This window comes from Sabethes cyaneus, chromosome 2 (assembly GCF_943734655.1).
Source record: "Sabethes cyaneus chromosome 2, idSabCyanKW18_F2, whole genome shotgun sequence".
Taxonomy (NCBI): Eukaryota; Metazoa; Arthropoda; class Insecta; order Diptera; family Culicidae; genus Sabethes; species Sabethes cyaneus.
The window spans coordinates 64249142-64274335 of NC_071354.1; the positions used below are offsets into that span (position 1 = coordinate 64249142).

General features: G+C 41.0%; 1 protein-coding gene across 5 annotated transcripts in view; it reads right to left on the bottom strand.

The window, feature by feature from the left end:
• Positions 1 to 2944: 2944 nt before the first annotated feature.
• The window catches only part of LOC128738173 (protein argonaute-2), a 119256-nt gene continuing 97006 nt past the window's right edge, over positions 2945 to 25194 (bottom strand). For 4 of the 5 annotated variants that reach the window (XM_053833088.1, XM_053833089.1, XM_053833093.1 and 1 more), the window contains 8 exons: positions 18613 to 18835; positions 18297 to 18542; positions 18068 to 18233; positions 17403 to 17742; positions 17181 to 17347; positions 16600 to 17118; positions 11598 to 11767; positions 2945 to 11528 (listed from right to left, as the gene is read on the bottom strand). In XM_053833088.1, coding sequence (XP_053689063.1) covers positions 11390 to 11528; positions 11598 to 11767; positions 16600 to 17118; positions 17181 to 17347; positions 17403 to 17742; positions 18068 to 18233; positions 18297 to 18542; positions 18613 to 18835 — 1970 coding nt within the window. In that variant the 3' untranslated portion in view covers positions 2945 to 11389. The remainder of the gene's footprint in view (positions 11529 to 11597; positions 11768 to 16599; positions 17119 to 17180; positions 17348 to 17402; positions 17743 to 18067; positions 18234 to 18296; positions 18543 to 18612; positions 18836 to 25194) is intronic. The other variant, XM_053833090.1, reaches the window with a different exon arrangement.

The window sequence follows — 25194 nt, forward strand, 5'->3', positions numbered from 1 at the left end:
TGTAGTAGATGTGGTACTTGAAAGAAGTGCCTGCAATAGGGTCTACTGCACGCAACTCCATTTCTCCGGGATTTGGCCACTGAACTTCCTGAATAGCAGCGATCCTGAATAGCAGTTGGGGATTCAAACAAGAAAATTTGCGGGGCTGGTTGTACGATCTTTGTCGCCGTCGTCAGTTATTCGTCGCCCATTTCTCAGGCGTTTCTGAAGTTGTAGTCCACCGTCCACAAGGGCGCGTATGTCCTCATTGCGCATTGTCAAATCCCTTAAAACGATCGGTCCAGAAGGGGGTTTATACATTTTCAGCTTCGTACGGCGGTTTATGCCTCTTGATCGTGCCGTTTTACGAAGTAGGCTTGGGGCCTTATTCTCACAGTCACCTCACCTAAATTATTTAGGTGAGGTGACAATTTACGATTCTTAGTCACCAGTAGTAGTACAGATCAAACGGGGAGTCGTTAGGTGAGGTGAAGTGACTGTGAGAAGAGGGCCCTTGATGTCCTGCTTGAATACATTGCTAGATCTCCTCATTTGTGTTGCTGTCCGTGGCCACCAGCGATGCCACATACACGAGCTCATCTATCACTTCTGGTTCGTCGCTGCCAGCAATTGCCGTCCGAGAAAAGCTTTCGTTGCTTTCGTTTGAGCCTCTACCATTCATGTATTTGGTCTTCGACGCATTTATTTTAAACCCAATCCTCCTAGCTTCCGCTTTCAGTCAAGCGCAAATGGCCTCCGCCGTGACGCGTAACCTGCTTAGTTTGCTACATTTACTGAAAATCATACTTCTTTTTTCGATATCCGCTTGTCGAATTACCCCCTCAAGAGCAATCTTGAAAAGCATGTAGGATAAATTGTTAGCTTATTTCGACCCTGGCCGCGTCTCGAAGAGGCTCGATCCTATGGATTTTTACAGCTTCTCCCAGCCGAGATTCGAACACATAACATACCTCGATGTCAACTGTGAGGCAAAATTTCAACATTTGTCTGATTTTATTTCAATTCGATTTTTTTGTCAAATAGCTTTTAACTGAAAATAATTTCTCATTTCATGAATAAACTGCTTAAGGTTAGGCTATGTCCGATTTTTTTGTAAACATTCGTCCCTCGAAAACTATAAGCACACCCAGATCCCCCTCGAGCACCGTCACAGATGTTTCGACAATATTTAAGTCAAAGTGATGAAGGGCGCTTATGTCCTTTGTGAGCAGCGTCAAGTCTAGAAAGAACTACCGGTCTAACAAGAGTTTTTTTTTACATTGTCAGCTTCGTACGACCGCGTATGCTTCTTGATTCTAGTTTAAGTGCGTTACTGGATCTTCTTACTTGTGTTTTGGTCCACGGCATTCAACGACCTCAAATACACAAACTAATCTACGTAAATGGTTACCGTGTTTGACTGGAAAACCGTATTCGTACACTGTCTGCCATAGCTGGTTTCGGCCGACTATATCGTATGCTGCTTTAAAGTCAATAAAGATGTGATGCGTGAGAACGTTGTACTCCCGACATTTCTACAAGATCTGTCGGATGGTAAAAATTTCAGACACAGAGGTGCGCAACAATCTGGGTGATTAAATCAAGTAGAGCACTTCCTAAAGTGTAGGCCTTTCAATAAATTGAAGGCAAGCGGCTAAGGACCGAGTATGTTTGCGGAACATTGTAATGCAGGTCAAATCCTAATACATCTAAGTAAGGTACGATTCAAATATGATGTCCATCAAATTTCGACATTTTTCATGTGCTGGTGAGAAATCGTAGCGTTGTCTGATTGAACGGAATTCAGTTTAAGTCAGCCAGAGTCTGAGTGCTCCGAAGATATTTTCCTCTTGTAGTGTCCACCACCACCTTATGATTTATAATTTCTTGGGTTGTAGCTGTCAAGTTTCCAAAACTTCCGACGTACTGTTACGTGCTCATCTTTTGTCACGAGCCTACAGCACTTCTTTGGGCAATCGAAATCAATCAAATTGAGACCATGTGCATTTTTTCATTTCTCAGTAGATTTGACTCAATTACACTTTTCATCCTCTTGCATTGCATCGTTCTTTGTGCTTCGTCGAATCCTATACCTGGGCCCCCTGTTCGTTTGACCGTTTTTAATCTGAACACTTTTTAATTTGAACCCCGTTGGTTTGCACGACGTGCAAATTAAAAATGGTTCAAATGTCATTTTCAATATGACATCATTTGCCTATGCAGACAATGCACATAAACACGATTTGTTTGTACTGATCTAGCGTGTTTAATCTGTTTCACATTGCGTTTTCCCAACGATTATGGTAGAAATCCGATCGGAGAATGAAATATTCGCTGCTTGCAACTGCCAACTGAATCAAACCACCAAAACAATAACAAAGAGTAGGGCAGCCAGTTCACACAAGCTCCAGCATATTTAGGGTTACCAGACGTTCAAATTAAAAACTGACCCCGTTAGTATGCATGAGGAATCGTTCAAACGAACGGGGGTCCACTGGACCATTGCCTTAACCGATTCAGAAAAGGCACTATTTTAAAGTTTTTAAATTTTTGAAGTGGATCATCGAAATGTGGGATAAATTTCACATACCAAAATAAGTTCTTTTATGTTATGGCCATCGCCCGCCCAGTTAGCTCCGGGATACGATAAAAAAGGGTTAAGTTCTGAAGGACGTTTATACCCATAGCTTTGCTTTGCTTTTGTTATGTTATGGTAAACTGGGAAAGTGATATTCTGAAGTTTTTGGAGCGTCTTAGTAGAATACGGAACCTAAAAATAAAAAATAAGAAAACTTATCCAATTTTACATAGTAGAATTACACATAGTATCCAATTACACATAGTAGAATTAAATTGGATAAGTTTTCTTATTTTTTATTTTTAGGTAAAGTGATATTCACCACCGGGCAGCCGAAAACGTGCTTCCTTTACAATTATTCTAAACTTGAAACAGTTTATTCTATATTTCTGATTCCATAAAATCCATGTTGTTCTTTGTTTGCTTTTGCTCTCATCATTATATCCGCTTAATTTTAAATTAATGTCGAAATGAAATCGAACTAACAGATTAGCAGTTTGGAAATTTTTTGATGACTTTAGACTCTAGCTATGCATGGGTACGTGACAAATAGTCGAATTTACTGTTTCGTTAAATGATGGTATAATTTTAAAAAGGAAACCTGCTATGTTGTTTCATTTGTGTGTGTGTGATCGGTGGCGCATATTAACATGTTGGGTTATAAATGGATTTATTAGTCTACAATTAATGCTTTAATGAAAATCAATTATGCGTACGTTCAATTGGCTTCAATGGTGTTTGTGATTCAATTGGTTCCATTCTTGCTTTGCTCAATTTATTTTTGTTTCTGAATTTCTCTAGCACTTACAAATTAGTTTAACTAAATATTTCCGATAAAATAATTTCAAGTATAAGTTATTGTATTTCATTTGAGTTTTCAGTTGCAATGTATATGGTTTCTCAATCACTATCTGTTTAGCGGACTCCAGCCGTTTTGCTGCCAGCCAATCCGGTTTTGCGTAATTATGCCGTCCATTCCACTAGCCATTCAACACTTACATTCTAGGTTTAGAAGCAAAAAATCCCTTGTTTGTTGATGATTACGTCTAGTGTGTAGTAGTGTGTATTGTAGCTATCGTATGTCAATTTTCAACCTAGTAGTTAGACTCATCTTGATACGATTCTCAAGCTCCATCCACGTCGTCGCGCCGGTATGATATCTTTGATTCGTTTCTTCTTCTCTTAAGTCTAGATAAATTATACTTTGCCTTGCTGCTGGGTTACTTGTTAAGGACAATTGTTGGATGATGCTTGTTTCATCATAACCTACAAAAAAGTACAATCTAACATTGAATAGAAATTTCCCGGTTTTTGTTTCGTGTCTTGTTTACGTTATATAATGTTCATTTTTTTTTATAGACATACGAACTTACGTACTAAGAATATAATCCTGGCCATCATCAGTAAAGTACGTCCATTCTGTATTCCGATCAGAAATACAGTTCCTAAAGGTGAAACTCTATTAAATAGCGTTTTTAGTTTGCGACGAATATTCTTAGCTTTCGTTTGGGATATTTTTTCTCTGGTCGAGTTTCGTGACCAAACCTAGTTCTGATCGAAATCTCGAATAAAGGGAAATAAATAGCTTTCTATCTGATGCTTTCCTGCTGCAAGGAGTGTCAACTTATGATAAATTAATTGGGTCATTTAGTAGTTGATAGTGCTCGGGCTTCTGTATGTTAAGTTATCACGTCTATCAAACTACAATCCGGACCCACGCCAGTAATAATGTTATACTATCATAGAATAAGGAAACGGTGCTCTTCTAGTGGTGCGAACTTTCCGAGTAAATGATTTGGCTGCCAGTTGGCACATTGAAACCTTACTTAGATATTACACGATATGGAATTGTTGTTGTTTGCAACACCGATGAAGAAAAACGAAGTACAGCGTGTTTGGAAAGTGTTGTAACTTGAAATAATAATCTGTAAGCTGATGCGATCCACTTATGCCAAAAGTAGTGCCAAGCCATTTAAAGAGGGCTACCGCTGAAGTCGGGTCCATTTACCGTCAAAAACCAACTCATTTGCATAACTAGCTTTGAAATAAGCTCGAAAAAACAACATTTTTGATTAACCAATTACCCAATACCATAATAAGGCTAACAACTGCTTCCATTTTATGATTATTACATATATTCAAATGTCTATACAATGGAACCACTCAATAGGCATATTCCATACCAGTTGATTAGGGCATCAAACTATGCAAGCATTTTCGATCAGTGAACGCACTAGAGAGCAATATAATAGGGTCTACAAACAAACGAGGATCACTGAAATCACCAGCAATCTTAGCGATGAAGCCAAACTGTCGAGAAGCTTTCGATATTGCCGTGGTGCGGTGTTGGTGCGAAAGTCAGTTTGGCATCAAGAAGTGCCCCGGGACCATTGACTTGGTTGACCCTCGAGATTACATGTGCATTTATTTGGTAGTTGAAAACGATCGGACTAGCAATGCGGTGGACCAGTCTACTTGACATTTTAGCATGCTGATAATTTTGCTCACCAATTAACAAACATAACCAAGAGCCTCTGAAACCATATACAATCATCTATAGAACGAACGAACGAGCGAACACAAACAGGTGAGGTCCCATGTTCCCGCCTTGAGGAACATCCGAGAAGTTGGTAAGCCGGCAAGAGAAACAAGTGCCAACTCACACGTAGAACTGCTACAATGCTACATAAGAAGTAAGCTATTCCCTAAAATTCCACGATGCGCCGAGTCACGAAATTTTCTGCGCAACAGTATTTATGGACAATATGATCACACACTGCTTTTAGATCACTCTAGATGGTATCAATTTGTGCTTTTTGTTTCATGCTGGATATACAGATAGATAGCCTATTTATATTCTTGTTTTCGTACGACTCAATTCAAACGTTCGAAAGTCCCTTCCTTTTGTTCATTCGAATACGAGAATAGTGCTTCGTTTGTAACCAACTATTCGAAGAAATGAATTAGTTATTGATCAAGAATCAGGGTAAATTGATACCGCTATTGGTCAATGATTACGGACTTCTTTTGTTCTAAATTCAAGCTTTAGACCTGGCTCATACATTGTTTCAACAAGACGGCGTTATTGGCCACGTAGCAGGCAAAGCAATAGACTAATTGAAAGGCCGATTAGTGAGCAGTTAATTTCTTTTTTTACCTATAAGTTGGTCGTCTACATCGCATGATTTGACGCCTCTAGACTATCAATTTGTGGAGTTATCCAAAATATCTCGGACCCTATTCTCACAGTCACCTCAAGTAAATTTTTTAGATGAGGTGACAATTTGCGATTCTGAGAGTCACCTGGGTGACTGTATAAATCAAAAGGGGCCTGTAAGGTGAGGTGAAGGTGACTGTGAGAATAGGGCCCCTCGTCTATACGGTTAAACCAGCAACAATTAAGGCCTTGGAAGACAATCGTCTCGACTGTCAGCACTATCGCTGAACTGTGATCTTAGAATGCGATTTTTTCGCGAGCCGTATAGGAGCCGTTTTTAAAGGAACATAGTCCAATGACTTCTCTAGAACACAATCTACACTAAACATTCACCTTTTGAGAATGAAGATTCTCCGGGGTAGGAGGAATTCCGGAGAACATAGGAACACGGCGTACCCCTTCTGGAGAAAGACGAGAGCGCCGAACGGAAGACTGGTTCAGACCTGAAGCTGAAGAGGAAGACCGAGAGCAAGGTAGCCTTATCGTTTGGCGCCTTGAACCGGAGGGTCGGAGCAACCGGTCGAACGGTGAAGAAATACCAACATGGAGATTGTTATGCAGAAGCATTAGTCATGGCCGACCGGGTCTGAGCAGCAGGTAATCACTCAGAAGGAGCGACTGAACGTGCTGGTAGAATACATCTTTCCGGCGAAGCGCAGCGTCGTGATCATGATGGATAAAGAGATCTACTTCAAGCTGTCAAAGTCAAATATATCTTTAAGGTTCTTTTGAAGCTGACGATCACCGGGAAGGATATGTCCTAGCAGCTGTTCCTTCCTTCGGGGCTTTCGGTGAACAGGGAGTTACACAGCACGAAGTGCATTCCGATAACTGCCGCCTTCATCAAGAAGTATCAGGCGTAGGAGGATATTATCTTTTGACCTAACCTGACCTGGGCTCATTATGCCAAGAGATCATTGGGAGAAGGACCGGCTGAAAAAAAAACATTGCACTAGGGACCGCCCGCCCGCCCAGTTAGCTTCGAGGTACATATGCTGGTCTATCAAGCCAGTCGTCGTATGTTCGAGTTTCGGCTAGGCGACGCTGCTAGATAGAGTCAGTAGGATTTTTGCACTAGCCCCGTAACTGTCCTGTACTCTAATAGCCGGCCGCGAAGTCTGTCGATAAAAAAGGGTCAAGTCTTAGAAAGACGTTTAAACCCACAGTTTTGCTTTTTACTAGGGGCCGCCAGCTCTACCAACTAACCACGGTTGCGACCGATAGAAAAATTTTGGGGGAACCTCAAGCGGAAGATCTACTCCACGATCTACTCCAATAATTTCGTGACCAAGCAGCTGATTGCAAAAAAGGCTGAAGAATATACCGAAATCTGTCTTTTCATCGGCCATAGCTGAGGTCAGCGAAGTCGGCGAATAAACGTAGGTCTTAAGGAAAGTTTGTCTCATGGTTTTATGGTTTATCAATACGGTTTTGTTCTATGCACAGGGAAGAAGAGTAAACGAAGAGTAAACGTGTGAATGTGATGTGACGATCGAATGAACTGAAAAATCTAATACAATAAGCGCCTTATTCCATCTGTAACGAAAACCAGGCCCCTGACAGAAAGTTATGTTTTCGTAGCAAGAATCACAGCTCACTTTCTAAATGTTTCACACAACTCTGAAAACAATATATGTGCCAGTGCTCGAAAAAATTGATAGCCCTGCATGAAGACGAATATAAAACGCATTCAGTGCCAGGGATGAACCCTGGTAGTATTCTTTTATCTGTCCGCCCATGGACTGAACTGCTGACAGTGTTTGTCTTTCTCAATTTTCTACCCTTCAAAACAATTCATTCATGAATCGCAGTGCTGAATGATTGCTCGACTAACCTGTCAGTCAATTTTCTTGCTCTTGACTGATAATTGAAATCTCAAAGTTTAATTTTTAAACTGCTTGCTTTTTAAAATCAACCAAAGCTTGGCTGAAGGAAATTAATTGAAACTTCGGAGCAATGTTTACGATTATTGTAATTTCGTTTGTCATTGTCGGCAGCACAAAATGAATGAAAGATTCACATTTGATTTCATTCGCTATTGTCGAGAACGAATGAATGTAGAAAACACGAACATAAACGCAAGTGATTCGCTCGAATCGTTAGTTTCAGGTTGGCAATGCTGAGTTTATTTCATCTGTACTAGAAACAGCAAAGGAGCAGTATATGGCATTAATTCAGGCGAATGGCATAAATTGAATATGAGATTTCTAAGCACTGATATGTGCACTTAAACTACAGTTGGTGCGAGCACTTCACTCTCTTAGTCGGGTCAGGGATTTCTGAGGGCCCGAAAAAAGGGGTCAGAAATTGGTGTAAAAATATATCAATATTCATCATACAACGATGTACAGATGTCTGTACCCTGGCTAAAACCTCAACACCACCGTTGACAGCAGCAAGTTAGGATATAAATGTAAGCGAAGACTCAAACAAATTATGCCAGATTGCATTCAAGGCAAGCATTATTAACGTAGTTGTATCTCATAATGTTACATAACGTTAGAGGTACATTTAGACGTCTAGGTCATATATTCCGGTTATCTCCGTTACAGTGAATCTAGATTATCAAACAAGTGTTTTTTGTCTAAATTACAGAAAATCAGGTTGGGTACCTCGATTTATTCACAATTAGACGCGAGGCGATGCACGCGGGCTACAACTAGTTTTTGATGTTAGGCTAAAAATATTGACTTAGTGAAAGTGTCGCCCAAATTCACAACTTTCAAACTCCGGTTGAGTGTGTTCGTCCATTTACACCACAAAGCCGGATATAAATATTTCGAATTAATTGAGAAATTGCCAACCACTGCAATACAAGGTAAATGATCCCTTCATAACTGAAGAATTACTACTTTTATATTCTGAGAGCTCGTGAATATTCTCTTCGATTCTACTATTCTATTCTTATATTATACTTCTATTCGGAATTCTAATCAAACTGTATGCTTTAACACAAACTGATTAGAATTCAGAACAGGGATTCTGGCCAGAATGGGTTTGATCAAGAATGTAGTATCGAGGCGATCGCAATCGTTTCGATCAAACTGTATGGCCACTTGATTATACTGACGGAATGCAGAATATCATCCTCTTTCAAATGTTTGGAATAAAGAATATTGGTCCAGTTTGTTGCAGTTCTGTTGACAACGCTCACTACTATAGAGGGCCCCCAATCAGTACTGCAAAATTCTATTTCAAGCTCTTTGTTCGACAACAGTTTTTACAATAATTAGGTGCGGGTTCAAACTAAGTAACGTAAAGTAATGCTGTGACTTCCATCCATTTTAACCGATCAAAATCCGTATGAGATCATCTAAAACATAAGCAGATCGCATCAGTCAACGTTAGTTTTGCCATCCTCCGAAAATAGCTGTTCTTCATCTGTTGGCCCTTCTTTACGCTCGGTAGCTTAATCACCGAAAATAGCAAAAAACAAGAACGCTCCTATCTATTCACACACGCACATCATGTTTGTATGTATTATGCTGCTCACGTGTCTTTTCTTTGCATCCTTTGCAATCTTGCTACATACTTCGAATCCTGCCCACATAAGCTTAGTGCCCCCCGGTATCACCCGGGGACGGGTGGTGGTGGTGTCGGTGTGTATAGTTATGTTATTACTATCAGGATGTTGGGTGCTGTTCATATTATTCTTTCACATCGATCACTCACGATCACTCACAATCTCGGCACACGGGTTAAAATAGTTCGAAGTTTGTTCTGTTAAAAATCTTATGTACCTAACATGAATTGCCTACAATCGTTCCTTCTTTTTTTTTGCTCAAATGGTTACCATTCGAATTCTGCTAATATTATGCTTCTGTAATCGTGGTTTAGGTGTAAATGTGTGTGTATGTTTTTTTGTTATTATGTATCGACGCTATTGCGCTCAGTTGCTTCGGATTCTATTATAACACATCGAGAGATTGGCTGCTGAAAGAAGATTTGTTTTGCTTGGTTGTGGTTGTATGCTATCCTATAACTATTAGAATTCTTCCTTGCTTTGTGGAGTGACTTACTAGCTAGTTATTTAAAGCGTACAGCTAACAATCGCTACGCTACTATAGATCTACACACTATCGAATAATTATTAATAGTCCCATATTTCAAGTTTAGTGGCTTAACCTGGCTGCTTTGCTTGCTGCTGAATGATCTTCTTGTTATAAGGAGTTTAAGTTCGCCCACGGACTCTCACTTGGGTTTGGCTTTTCTCCTCTTGCCAGCAGAAAAGAAAAATCAATAATAATAATAATAGATTTGAGTTCCACTGTTGATTCGCTGGCTGTTTGCACACAACAACGTTAGGAAAAGTAATAGATTTTAACTACTTATAAAATTATTCCCTTGTTTGATTACTTGTTATTTCCTTTTCGCAATTGTTTCACCATCGATAAGTTAAACTGCTTGTTGAGTACTTTGCTTGCTTCGGCGTTTTGATATTACAAGAAAAATAAAAACGATAACATTAACATAAACGAACGCGACAGAATTGCGATATTCTTTCCCACCGTAGGTTGAGGTTATTTTGTTCGACCGTGATGGCGATTGTCCGACTTGAGGAATGTCTAAAATTTATTCTATTGCGTATGGAGTTGAGATTGTTCCCTAAACAGTGTTTCCTTCATTAGATACCATTTTTTTTTCTTAAGAGATTTGGTTTTAAAGCTGCTAGTATTACAATTTATTAGATAGTTTCGTTCCTTGTGTTTTCGGTAGAGTTTCTTCTTTGCACAATTTAGTTAAAAACGGAAAAAATACAACATAGGTACTACCGTATAATCGTGATCGCTAAAACGCTAAGTAATGATGATAAGTGTTAACTTTTTCTTTTCACTTTATGTTGGAAAGCCTCTTGACTTAAAAGCTAATTCTGGCTGCTAAATATAATATAAAGCTGGGTGCGGACAACCATACAGTTGTGTTTCGTACGCTAATAGTTTAAAACTAAATTGGAAGCTTTGAAATTGGTTTGCATTCTCTAACTTTTTTTTTTTGGATTAAAGCAATTCGAAACCTATAAGATGCGCGTCTTTGAGCAAAATGTGAACTTATGCTACGAAAGAAACCTTATTTGTATTTGCGTCTGTTGTGGTGTCTTCTTATTGTAGTCTACCTAGACATGTAAGTAAATATAACCTATAATTTGCGTACGGCGAGTTGCCCGTATGTGGCATAGGGCGACAGATATTTAACAATTAACAAAATAGAAAATTTAAATTGAACGAACCTATATAGTCAAGAAGGTTGCATTGCTATTGCTCAAATTTGCTGTCAACTGCTCGTTTGCAATATAATAATAATAATTATAATTCGTCTTTGTTTGTGGTTTCATCATTCCACTCACTTGTAAAGCTTAATATGAGAAAATTATTAAAATAATATGGTGCATTGAAAATTGTTAAATAATTGAAACTGCTAATGCTGACTATGCAACTCTACGTCCTTACCGTTAAACGATTGAACTCTACAACGTAATAGTGCTTTCTCGTCAATATGCTAACAACTCATGATACAATTGATGAACATCGTACACAAAAGTCGAAAGGTCATTAGAAAGCAAATGGTTCTACATAAGTTAATAACGCGAAAACTGAATAGAAAGTAAAAAAAATACTTTAAGCAAAGTACATCACTTTTTTGGTATCGGCATGCACGGTAATTGCACGAGCCATCGCGCCCGGTGTTCTATCCTCGGAACAGCCGCTCTGGTGTGATCCTTCGCCGGAGTCGTGCTCTTTCTCGACCAGGTGGTATCTGTGAAATGCAAAAACGCGGGATTATATGGGTATATTTTTTCAAAGAATATCGAAAAAACGGTTTTACCTTGCTCTGAAAGCAACCAAATGGGCGTAATAGGCAGGCGCTGGAATCGAAACCGAACGCGTACACCGGACGTACGTGTGACAGAGCTGATACGTGAGGCACTGCAGTTCGTCCGATTCGAAGTGATTGTCGTCCCACAGGACGTGATAGTGCGAGGGTCTACTGGTGCCCTGCGAAAGAAAAAACAAGGTGAAAATTTAGATTATTCCAAATTAATCAACGGGCAACGGGGTTGACATCGGTGGTTTCTAATCCGAATGGGCCCGATCGGAATGTAGAATCGAGACGACTGTAGAAAATAATTGGATTAGAGTTCCCTGACAGTAATTTATGGTACACATGAGGTTATATTTGACAAAACCGCTTAATTGACGTAGGTACTAAAATACTAAGGCACTGTTTATGAACTGCCGAAAATATGTTATTGAGTCTAGTCCACTAAGAACCAGTAACTAAGAACTCAGCTCTATTTCGGCATTATCTGACGAAAGAAAAATGCTAAGTAGTCAATATGAATCAATTCTATAGCACTTTCATACACATTTTCTAGAGATTCTAGCTCTAGAGTACAAGAAAATTGCGCGTCTAATGCTACGTCCCTCTTGGCTAAAACAGGCTTTCCAAGCTGCGATTCGAACATACAACATTTTGCACTTAGAGCTGGGAAGTTGGATCCGAGAAAGTAATTTTCTGAAATGCCATCTACATGGTCCTGTAGAATTCACTACATGATCCTGTGAAAAAATTGAAAATGGTACAAAAACAATTTAAACCGCTCCAGAGACCCTAATTTCGTCCGCTTCTTCGAAAATTAGACTAAATCTAGTAACGAATTTCCAGCCGATCGACTCGGACCCGGCTTTGTCGCGAATGGTATCACAGTTTCCTGTGAGTAGTGTTGTCTCTTCAGTATCAGACTAAGGACACTATAACATGAGCTTCCAGTTCGTTCCACCTCAGTCAAATCGCACCTAATAATCGTTCCGATCCAGCGTGCGGCTGTAGAGAACGGAGTTTATAAACTCTACTTTCTTCTGCAAATAGTCGTGCTTACTGTGGGCTTCACAAGCAATTGCGGTCGAGCAGAGCAAGCCCCCGTACAAAGTGTACCCTGCACAAGACGCTCATTAGACCGGTTGTTCTCTACGAGTATGAAACATGGACGATGCTCGAGGAGGACCTGCGAGTGTTCGGGGTTCTCGAAAGAGGTGTACTACACACCTAAAAAATTCGGTAAAATTGACCGAAATTTCAACAGCCGAACGTTCGGTAAAAATGTCGATGGTGCATATCGACATTCACGGATCCTTAATGGTTGGTAACAAAAAAATGTGCCGAACGGTCAGCTATGGTTATTTCGGCAATATTTTACCGAATTCGGTGCTTTTTTTTAAATGTGTAAGAACGATCATCGGCGGCGTACAGGAGAACGAAGTATGGAGGCGGAGGATGAACCATGAACTCCCACAGCTCTATTGCGAACCCAGTATCCAAAAGGTGGCTAAAGCTGGACGGATACAATGGGCAGGGCGTGTTGCAAGAATGCCGAACAACTACCCTGCAAAGATGGTGTTTGCTTTAAATCAGATATGAGCAAGACGACCAGGAATGCAGGAATACTCGGTGTCCGAGGAAATAGAAAACGGTAGTCCAAAACCGAGCGAACTGGAAAAACCTTGTATAACACGATAAAAAAGATCTTTTTTATCGTTTCAGGTATTCTACTAAGACGCTCAAATAAACATTAGTTAATTTGACTTGTATAACAGACTTTGTCTTAGGACGGCTAGCCACTTGAGAAGAAGTCCTTCAGCAAATATGATTCTTCTTTTTACAATCCATTCGCTGATTTGCTCCATATTTTTAACCTTTCACCTGTCGACCTGCCGCTAGGCTAGAAGGTCAATTGGTTGACCTATGCAACGTCCGTTACTGTCGCTTAGCCCCTGCTTCTCGACTTCGTGCAAACGCTCCGCAATATTCATTCTCCTAAACTAATCACAAAACTTTATAAGATGACCCGACCGCTTGCAGATCCCCTTCGAAATCCATCATTCCAGCTCTGCTCCGATTCGTAAACATGCACAAACTCTCTGTTTTTAGGGTTTCCCTTTCCAGAATGGCTAGATTCGCTGATCGACAGCCCTGCGAACTCCGCAACCCCGAACACAATTTTATTTATAAAATTCGTAAACATTCGCCACGGATTCTCTACCTTGTTGCACTTATACCACACCCAATCGAGCTTGTAAGATGGTGGTAGTTTGTCAACTAACTCCAGCACCAGCATCGGGTTGTTCAGATGATCTTGTAGACGGGTGGCCTCGAGATGGTCGCACAGTTGCTTGACCTTAATCCCAAACTGGAAGAATGTTTCCAAACGATTCGGTCTTGGCGATGGTGGATTCTTCGCCATCGCCAACAAGGTCTTGAGCAACTTTTCCGGCTTGCCAAACAAGCTCTTGAATCACATCCGGAACAGAATGCAGCATCATCAGCCGACTCCTAACTGCTTCGAGCGCATCACCCATCAAGCAGTCATGTAACCGCTTTAGATTATCTAGATTTGAAAATCCGCAAGCTTCTGTCGTATACTCAAACCTTCAAATGAACAGGGACCAAATTTCTGGTTCCCCCCTGAACTTAGGAAGACTATGTGACACCGCCTGCCGAGCGGCCAACTGATCCCTTGATATTCGACCTACACTGCGTCCCGGCCCATGTCTTGTAATACGGATGCTACCATAAGTGCTACTTCTCGCATTCTTCTCGGATACAATACTGTATGCACTCCTATCACTATATACCTCGCTGCCTTATGTACCCTGCTTGTATGACTGGGGAACCTCCGTTAAGTTACGCCGCAGTCCTGATTTAGTTGTCACCTTCTGCTTCGGTTTCTCGCCCAGAACACCACCGACTGTGCCCGCAACAGCAGCCGCGTCATTCTTCAGCGCATAGACATACAGTTGTAACTCTTCCATCTCATGCTGGAACTGGAGCTCCTGCTCACACATCTCCCAATCTTGCTGCATTTTCAGTTCCAACAATGCCTTCTTCCTGGCGAGCTGCGCCTTCCGTGCTTCCATTTGCTTTTCAAAGGTCTCTCTCATCAGCTCTTCCTGCTCCCGACTGCTGCTCGGACGGATCCTTAGTGAAACCAGCTCCTTGATCAGACCCCGCATCATTCTTTACGCCGGATTTCTTAGTACGCCTTTTAATGAATGGTTCCGGCAACGAGTCCAAAACACACATGCAGAGCATTGTACTCAGTCGATGTCCGTCTCCGTGGATTGGGCCTCCGTTTTCCCGCGGAACAGGCATTGGTCTTCATTTGAACTTGACGAACGCAGCTTCTCAGGTTGAATCAATGCTCTGCATGTGATTTTTGGGCACATAACCGGAATCGTTAGACAACGCACCGTGATGCACCGAGCTTAGTACTATGGAACTCTCATGCCTGCTTAGCCTAGTCTAGATTCTTCTGCCAACAACCAGGAGCTGTACCGATTTTGTAAGCAGAATGGCAGGTGTACCGAGAGGACCATCTCAAACTCCTGGCCAGGCACCTATCGGTTACCCAGCTGACCAGTATATCATTGTCCAACCCACTGTAGAGTAACCTGTGTGACCTTCACCACGACAACTACGTTTATTACCAAAATGTGGGTGGTATGAATGTTGGGCCCCTCTGTTCCTCGTGCCGATGAAGTCGTTCTGATCGCACTGTCACTTCAAGCTTCAAGTCTAAGTTCTAACTACCGGTCTAAGAAGAGTTTTGTACATTGTCAATTTCGTACGGCGACGTATGCCTCTTGATCGTACTATTTAGCGAACGACGAAATAGGCCCGGCTTCCCGCTTCAATGCACCGCCGGATCTTCTTAATAGTGTCGTTATCCACGATCACCAGCTATCCCAAATACACGAACTCATCTACCACTTCTAGTTCGTCACCGTAAACGGTTACCGTCTATGAGAGGAGCTCATTTGTCTCCTTCGAGCCTCTTCATGTGTAGCTTGAAAGTCCGAATTCAACTGCCTTATTTAATAGTCTCGTGAAATCGTCAATATTTGCTGGTTCGGAGCTGCGTAGTTCTCCGTCTTCGAGAGATACTCAATCTGCCTGATCGTAAACTAATCGCGGTCTGTGTGATACATTTGGGAGTTTGTCGTTGGTAGTGATAGGTAGTGATGAACTTGTAGACGCTGCCCATAGAATCTACTTCAATTTTTCACTGTAGTCTATTATTAAAAGCGTAGCTTACAAGCGATACATTGATGGCTATTTCCAGATTCCTCTTAACGAAAGTGAGTTCCGTTAATATTCCTATAGACTAAAGAATGCTTGAAGTTGAAGGCTAAGGTTCAGACTTTTATGGCATGGTAGGATATCACTGAACGAGAAAGAAGGGCGAGAATTCTTGCGGCTACACTGGCAATTTCAAACATGGTGATGGAGTATAGAGTCGAAGATAAGATGCCCAGAGCTACTGTGGGATATATATCTGTAGTCCGTATTTGCAGATCCAGTTGTATTTGCCACCCAAAGTGCGGTTTATATTATCTGAGTTAGGAAGGTGGCTCTCTTGAACGGTCATAATGGTAGAGAAGGCCTGATATGCGTTAAACTGATCGGTAAGGTGCGTATCCCAAAAAACATTTTATTTTAATTTACCGTTCAACCGTTAAATAATTAAATCATGTCTAGAAGACAACCGCCTGACAAGCTATTAATATTAATAGCCTATTATACAACAAAATTGAATGTTGAGATATTCGCATAAAATTCACATCCCGCCAGACTTACAAAAAACGCCATTGTAGGAAAACTAATGGTCCTTAATTATTTCTCTGTGGGACTGTTCCCTGTTTCTTCCAAGCTAGTTCAAGTAAAGTCAAATAATGGACCAACGATTAGCCCTCCATCAGGCCAAAAAATTTAAACGATTTTCTCCGGCCCCATTGTTCATTCAATAAAGCAAAATTTGCACAAGACTCACCTGTATACCCTGGTGACTGCACAGGTAGAAATCGAACTCGGTCGGATGCGTGATTCCTACGTCCACCGTCGTGCCGGCAGGGATGTTGCCCGACTTGCCGCTCTGTTCTTTCTTGTCCGCACAGAACAGCCGCGTGTGATGGCGCTTCTGCACCACGATGAACGTTATACCCGGTTTATATTCCGACTCCAGCTTGATGCATGCCTCGCGGATCGCCGTCAATTCATGCTGCAAAACGTGCGGAAACTGGCCCTCCGACACGCCATCCCGGTAGAGAATGATGCGATGTGGCTTGAAACCACCGGTCGATTTGTAGAACATAATCAACAGCTCCCGAACCATACTGCTCAACTCCTGGATGATTTCCTGGCGGTGCTGCTGCACACGCACTGTTGCAGCGTAACGCGATGGATGCGCATCCATTGAACCAACCACAGCGGCAATCGAAGGCTTCTTATTATCGCCAGCTGGTGGATGAGTCACGTCGGCACCCAGGAAAATGACCGGTTCGTCAAATACCTACAAGATATTTACGGGAAATTATCATATAATACAAAGAAAACTTTATATAACATGAGTACCTTTGGTCTAATTGATGGCACAAGGATCGAATTGATTCCGCCCAGCTTGACGTTGATCTTCAAACAGAGATTAGACAGAGTTTGTGGTGACGTTTTATTAACGTTCTTGGCCTGGACACATTGAGTAGCCATTCCAAGAACGGTATCACCCACGCGTTTGACCTCCGCTGTAAATCAACATAAAATTAATTTGGTGTTTTTCCGTCGCAAAATTCGACTTACCATAAACTGGTGTCTTTCCGGGCAACACAACGACCACCAGCTGGAGTTGATTGAAACTGTTCTTCAGATATCTAAACATCGGCTCCACCTGGTCCGGTCCGGTTGCGTACTTGCAAAAGCATGGCTGGCCGATGATGGGCATACCCGCGTCGTTGGAGATCTTCTGCAGCTGCTGGGTGAAGTTCCTCAGGGCATCCTCGCGGACGGTTCGTTGGGGCGCAAAGCACGCTATGGCCCAGACGCGAATCTCGACGCCGGTGAAAAATTGTTTGCCTCGCATGTCCCAAACCCCTTGGTTTGGTAATGCTAAGCTCACCTTATTCTGTGGACCAGATGGTAACTTGTTCGCTGATTTTAACGTGCCACTTGCTAAGTTTTTAGGGGATGCTTACAAACTAAAGTGAAAGTGCATGCGATGGCGCGAATGGGTGATACTGAGAAGGAGGGATCTGAGTTTGGCATATTGAGTTACACTAAATGAGATTCAAAACCGTCATTTTTCCTAGTTATTCATTCGTTTTACTTCAAGGATATGTGAGAGCAAAACGCAATCCAGACTCAAATCAACCTCCTTTTCGAATGTAGTGGACAAAAATAAAAACATGCTACTCATTGGAGGTAAATATGCACTACACTGTGCCTGGTGGGGCTTTAAATAGACTTACTTGTCCGCTCATACTGGAAACACGACCTCCGTATTGCAGCTTCGGTGGAGGCAGCACACGACCGCGAACTTCCATCATGCTGTTAGAAATGGCTAGACCGAACTCCTGCACGTAAGCATCGTTATTGAAGTCGGCCCGACGTACGAGATTGTTGATTTCGCGTTCACTAAAACACACGCCAGGTTCAACATTGAAGCATAAAAGCAGAATTTCAATGAATGGCACTTACCGATCTGGAGCCGATCTGGCCGTCGCCTTAATCATAGTTGATGTCTGCATATCAGTCAGCTTTTTGATGCAGCGCTGACCGGCTACGATGTTACATACCTCCAACGGCAGGTAAGTATGCTTGTGCTCCTGGCCGACCTGAAGGCACGGTAGATGCGGATAGCGAAGCTTCATCTTGTACTTATCTAGGAAGTACTTCGCCACGGTGCACTCGACTGTCTGGCCATTCTCCAGCTGTAGCGGGAAACTGAAAAATAAAAAACACAAAATTATGTTAGCCATCCATTCGAGGTTTCTCAAACTAAACAATTACTTACGATTGCATTTGTGCGGGCCGACGGGTTACATTGCAGACGCGGTACTTACGGCGCATTGTACCGCAATGGGTGATCTCGATCTTGAGACCCTTGATTTCCTTGGTGAATTTCACGCGTTGAGAGTCGGTCAACGGTTTGCGCTGCTCATTGATATCCCTAATGTCCAGCACTTCGCACATGAACTCGATTACCGGTTGTGCCTTGTAGAAAGCAGTGGCCGACACTAGGGGAATAGAGTGATTTATTTAGAGTTGACAAGCCAAAATTGCGCAATGTTTCGTGAACCATTTTGCAGTTTGAAGAGATTTATTATACCACAAAGATCCTTCCACTTTGTGAACACTTCGCAGATGTTGTAGACATTAAACACCTACTAAATTGAATGTGACTTGTGAATCAAATTGTGTAAAATTATATCCATTTGAATGTTTTAGTTTTTTTTTCTGGTTCAGCCTATTTTTCTGTATTTATGGCTTGATGTAGCATAGAGGACACACTACATCTACATATTCAAGTTAGAGGTATACTATCAAAACGTGCGGGGGTTTTTTGATGTTCGATGGAGTTTTTATTTTAATAAACAACACAATTTGCAGAGAGCAAAATAAACGCGACTCCTATGCATCCTTGAAAGCGTCGTTGAATTTCCTTACGTATGTAATTGTCGGCGGCGAACAGAGATCCTAAATATGCATATGATGAGCAGGTTGATGAGTAACCACCTTGAGTTCATCGCCGTCCATAATGATTATTCGTAAGGGGCGAACATTGTTCTCTCTTAGGCCTTCACCTATTCTATATTCAGTTTTCGACGCATTGATTACCTTCACCGTCCCAAAGTTTCTAGTAATTAAGTTATCAGCGTAGTCTAGGAATTACCCTTACTAAAAATCGCATCTTTCGTTTCGATATTTGTTCGTCAGATGACACTCTCAATGACGTGTTAAAGCGGACCTAAAGGCAACCGCGTCAGCCATGCGCATTATATTCCCGATATTTTTAAATATCTGATCCGTAGTAGTATACGGGCCTTTCTAAAGTTCGCCTGGTATTGTCCTACGAATTCTCTTAATATTGACGATAGACGACAAAACAAGATCTGGTAGAACATCGCCTAGACGGCTTTGGCGGTGTTCGAAGCAATCGAATCATTCGCCTTTTTTTTGCAGATGAACAAATCACTTCTTTCCATTCCTCAATTACTCTCTAAAACCTGGAGATTATTCTATAACGTGCCGTTGCTAATGGTTCCCTACAGAGTTCTTCCAAATGGCGTTTCTTTTCGGTCACTCTTGTAGAATTCAGCTGTCCGATTTCTAGCCGGATCTTCTCGAGACGCGGAATGCTACTAAGCGCTGCAGGCATCCATACATCCCTAAAACCAAAACCTAGGTGCTACATTCCGTTATCGAAACTTGACCTTCTATTTTTATACGACAGATTTTGCAGCCAGCTGTTAGAGTACAGGACAATTGCAGGGCCGGTTTGTACAAACCCATTGACTCTAACAGCCTCTCCCAGCCGAGATTCGAACATACGACGACTGGCTTATTAGGCCAGCATTATACCTCAAGGCTAACTGGGAGGTCCCTACATCCCTACCGCCTTCATCCGCTATACATATCGCAATTCAGGTGCTCATTGAAGAACAGCTTTCACCTGTAGCTTCGCGTTTGTGAGGAAGGTTTCCTTCCTTATCCCTACATCGATTTTCGGTTTCTAGCTCTTTTGAGACTGGTTCAGCTTTTTATAAAACTTTGTAAACTAGTTGTTGAGTTCTTCCTTCTGTCCGCTGCCTGAAGTGTTTCTGCACACGTTTTTGCAGAAGACCGCAAATCTCTGGGACCTTTACTTGCTGAATTATCGCATATTCAAGCTTTAAATATCCATCGCTTCACGAGCTCATGGGGCAAAATGGGGCAAACGGGTTTATCAAATCAGCGCTTCATCTTTAAGTTGAGTACTATAAACTTGTATGGGTTTCGCTTGTCCCTAACCACCCTAACCACCACGTACGGCAAGCATACGTTTTATGTGTTTCGCGTTCGCTAAAGGCTCGATACAATTTTTTTTGTGTTAGTAGATAGACACATGGTTTCTTCGGCAAAGTTATAGAAAATATAAAGGCAAACAGCTTTACTAAAGAAATGACATTTCTATCTCTATCGAGTGCAGAGCTTTATTTTTAAGCTTTATTTTTAAGCTTTATTTTTGTTTAACTTCACGACCCAAAAGCGATAACTTGGTAAAGAAAGATCCTAGAGATTTGCAATCTTCTGCAAAAACATGTATTTTGTGTCCTTCAATAATCGCCTAGAATCATATATTCTTGTAAAATGCAACCAGCATAAGCTAAGTATGAAAAACTAATTTTTAAAGAATTTCCAAACGAAATGCTCTACAGCTCTGCACTCGATATAGATAAAAATGTCATTTCTTTAGCAAAGTTGATTACCTTTGCCGAAGAAACCATGTGTCTAACTTCTAACACAAAAAAAATGGACGTGTCGAGCCTTTAGCGAATGCGAAACACATAAAACGTATGGATGCCGTATTCACATTTGGGTAGCTAGGGACAATCAAAACCCATACAAGTTCATAGTACTCGACTTAAGCCTTAAAAGTAAGCGCTGATTTGATAAATGCCCCATTTTACCCCATGAACTCGTGAAGCTATGGATATTTAGAGCTTGAATATGCGATAACTGAGCAAGTAAAGGTCCAGAAGATTTGCGGTCTTCTGCAAAAACGTGTGTTTTGAGTGCTTCGATAATTGCCTAGAACAATATTTTCTAGTAAAACGCAACTAAGAAAAGTTAAATACGAAAAACCAATTTTGAAAGAAATTTTAAAGATAATTCCCTACAGTTCAGCACTCTATAAAGATATAAAATTTATTTCTTCAAAAAAGTTGCTTGTTTTTATATTGTTTACAACTTTGCCGAAGAAACTAGGGTGATTGATCGTGGTTCGGCCTATTCTCATTGTTTCACATAGCACCCATGGACTAATGCACGTATATCTATATACGTATATCTTGGTTCGGCCTATTGCGATATAAAGTTTCCAAAACAAATGTTTTTATATATTAATCAATCAGAAATGGTAAAAGCCTATTTTTGGTTCCTAATATAGTATCTTACTTCAATTTATCTACCTAGCAGTGTTAAATGAGCTTGTACATGGTCAATATTCTAACTATTTCGGGTTATATAAATTTAGACAATTTTTTACTTTCTTCGGAAGCATTACAAATAGTACAGATGTATTTTTGTTGCTAAATATAGTATCTTTTTTCACTTTATCTACCTAGCAGTGTTAAATAAGCTTGTACATAGATAATAATGTGGTTATTTCATAAAAGATTAATTTAGATATAGTTTTTAACTTTCTCCTCCCAGTTGACCTCAAGGTACAACGCTGATCTAACAATCCAGGCGTTGCATGTCGTAATTTCGACTGGAAGAGGCTGTAAAACTCAATAGATCGAAGCACTAGCCTCGTAATTGTCCTGTATTCTAACAGATACCTTTGAAAAAAGACAGAATTTACATTTAATTTCAGAATATTGTCCAATACATCACTGAAAATAGCTGCTTTTAAAATCACAACTGTGTTAACAAATAACCGGTCATATACCGACGTTAGTCGTTGGTTTTTTACCTAATTCAGGGACAACAAATAATGCTAAATTCCTATCGTTAAAAGAATAGAAATTGGCAAACCGACATACTTTTAAAAACAATTCAAAAGGTAAAGCATACTTTTATTAAAAATTATTTACGAGCGTCTTAGTAGAACTCACGAAATATCGCGAACTAATTGGAAACGAATTCTTTTTAGTTCTACTATAATTTCTGCAGAAATTTGCCACGCTGATGAAGGTTGCAAGTCGTAACCGAAAAACGCGTATAAGTGACGTAAGTCAAATTAGTAGAACTGAAAGGAATTCATTTCCAATTAATTCGTAATACTACTTTTATTGATTTTTCGTTAGAGTTCCCACAATCATGAAATTTTTGTGGAAACTTTTTTTCCAGATAGTATTTTTCTGGATTGGTGAATTTTTAAATATTGTTTCATTCACAAGCCCTGAAACCGCGTATAAGGTTGCATAAAATTCTAAAACATTACAACCCAGTTTGTACGCTTCTTTGGTAAAAAATACCCTCATATTTATTGCTAAAAGAAAAACTCAATTTTAGGAAGATAATAATTTTGTTTCTGAAATGCATAAAATAATAAAATATGGAATAAAACACAACATTTAGATTTAACACAAGTGGTACGTGCAGCCAGAAATGGGTAAAACGTGGGCGAAGCGCGGCGCCACTAGCGGTGATTTAGTGAAGCTGATAGGCCGAACCACGATCATTTGTAGGCCGAACTAAGATCAAAAAATTAATATCGTATTTTCTCAATAGGTCGTAATCTCGCTTTTTGTTTGGAATAAAACGTTCCAATAATGGAAGAATATAGATGAATCTATGTTTTAAAATTGTTTTCAACCTATACTTCACAGACTAAAACACTTTCTAGATGTTTAAAAAGACAGCTGTGATGGCGACATTGGAAACCGCTTTTACATATGTTATAAATGTAATTATTTGAGCTAGCTACATTAATTTTTATGGCAAATAAATAAAGGGAATGCATAGGAAAACATTATAAGCTGCTTATAAAATTATTTTACCTTTAAATCTGTAGATATTCAATGAATTATCGATGATTAAGCTGATGGGCCGAACCAGGATCAGTTTTTGCATAGGCCGAACCACGATCAATAACCCTATGTCTATATTTCCTAACACAAAAGTTATTTTTTTATTCTCATTATAGTAAGCGATGTCTAACTTTTGACTTTTTTAGATTAAGGGGGATACGAGCAAAATATACGAATTCATCATCCACTTCTAGTACATCGCCGTCAATAGTCACTGTCCGTGGGTGAGGCAAACGTTGTTTTCTCTTAGGCCCTACCATATGTTTGGTTTTCGACGCAATGGTTTGTAACCCTATCCTCCTAGCCCTCGTTTTTAGTCTGACGTAGATTGCCTCCGCCGTTCCAAGGTTTCTAATAATGATGTCGAGGTCGTCTGCGAAGGTTAGAAGTCGTCAACTCTTGCTGAAATTCGTTCCTATCGTTTCGATGCCCGCTCGCCGGATTAGCGCACAAAGCACATCGCTCGCTTTAGGGTAGATCCGGAGTTTATCCGGAAAACTGTACTCGTGCATTATCTGCCATAGCTGTTCGCGTTCAACTGCATCGTATGCTGCTCTGAAATCCACAATATGATACGTGTGCACTTTGTACTCCCGCCATTTCTGATAGATTTGTAAGAGTAAAAATTTGATCCGTAGTAGCACGGTCCCCCATAAAGCCCGTCTGGTATTACCCTACGAATTCTCTTGCTATTGGGGATAATCGACGCAACAATATCTGGGAGAGCAATTTGTAGGCGGTGTTGACCAGCGTAATGCCGCAGTAATTACAATCTAGCCGATCGCCTTTTTGTATATGGGACCGACCACACCTTCCATCCACTCTTCCAGTAGTTACCCTCTACCCACCCACCCCAAATCCGAAGTGTCGGTTCATGGCCATTTTTGTAGAGTTCTTTCCGGCGGTTCTATTATTCTTCAGCTGACCAATTTCTCGCCGGATCTCTTCGAGATCGAAAACCGGAATGCTGATATAGTTTGTAAGCACTCCTAGGTTAACTTCTAGGTTAACGTCTTGTTCTGTTATTTCGTCGTTGAGATGCTCATCGAAGAACTACTTTCACCTGTAAGCCACCTCGCGCTCATTTGTAATTAGATACCCTCCCTTGTCCCTACACATGTCAGGTCTCGGAGTGTAGCCCTTACGAGTTTGGTTCACCTTCTCGTAAAACTTGCGAGTGTCATTATCCCGGTCCTCACGATCTCTGTCCTCCTTCTGGTGCTTTTTCCTCCTTGGCCAAATTCTTCTTCGAGGATATACTTGGATAGCTTTTCCCAGGTCTTTTTTCCTCTCCATCGGTTGTTGGCATTTCCTGTCAAACGAATCATTTCATGCCCTCGAGGTTTCCTCACCTAGGACCGCGGTTGCGGCCTCATTGACGGCCCATGCGTTTTCGAGGGTCGAAGCATCTAGCTGCACAGAGGACAGCTGAAATTCATTCAGCCTTCGCACGTAGTTTTCGGTAACTCGCGGGTTGTCTAATTACAGGGTAGCTTTGTCAGCAGCCCGTACGGAGCGTACGTTGATGATGTTCGAGAAAAACCGGCCCTCGATGAAAATAGGGTCGATTTGGTTCAAGCACTGACGAACTGGCATGACACATAGAAGAAAATCCTCCAAAAACCATCGTCCTACACATTTTGCTTGCACACTAACACCCTCTGTTATGCATATTGCGGAGTAGCTTGCATTTGCAGGGTTTTATACTGTAGGTTTTTTACATTTGGAGGGTTTTATACTGTAGGTTTTTTACATTTGTATGGTTTTATTCTGAAAACTCGTAACAACACTCGAGCGCCGCGGTGTGGCCATGTTGCGAAACATGCTTTTTTTGAAAAATAAGTTGTTTTTTAATGGAC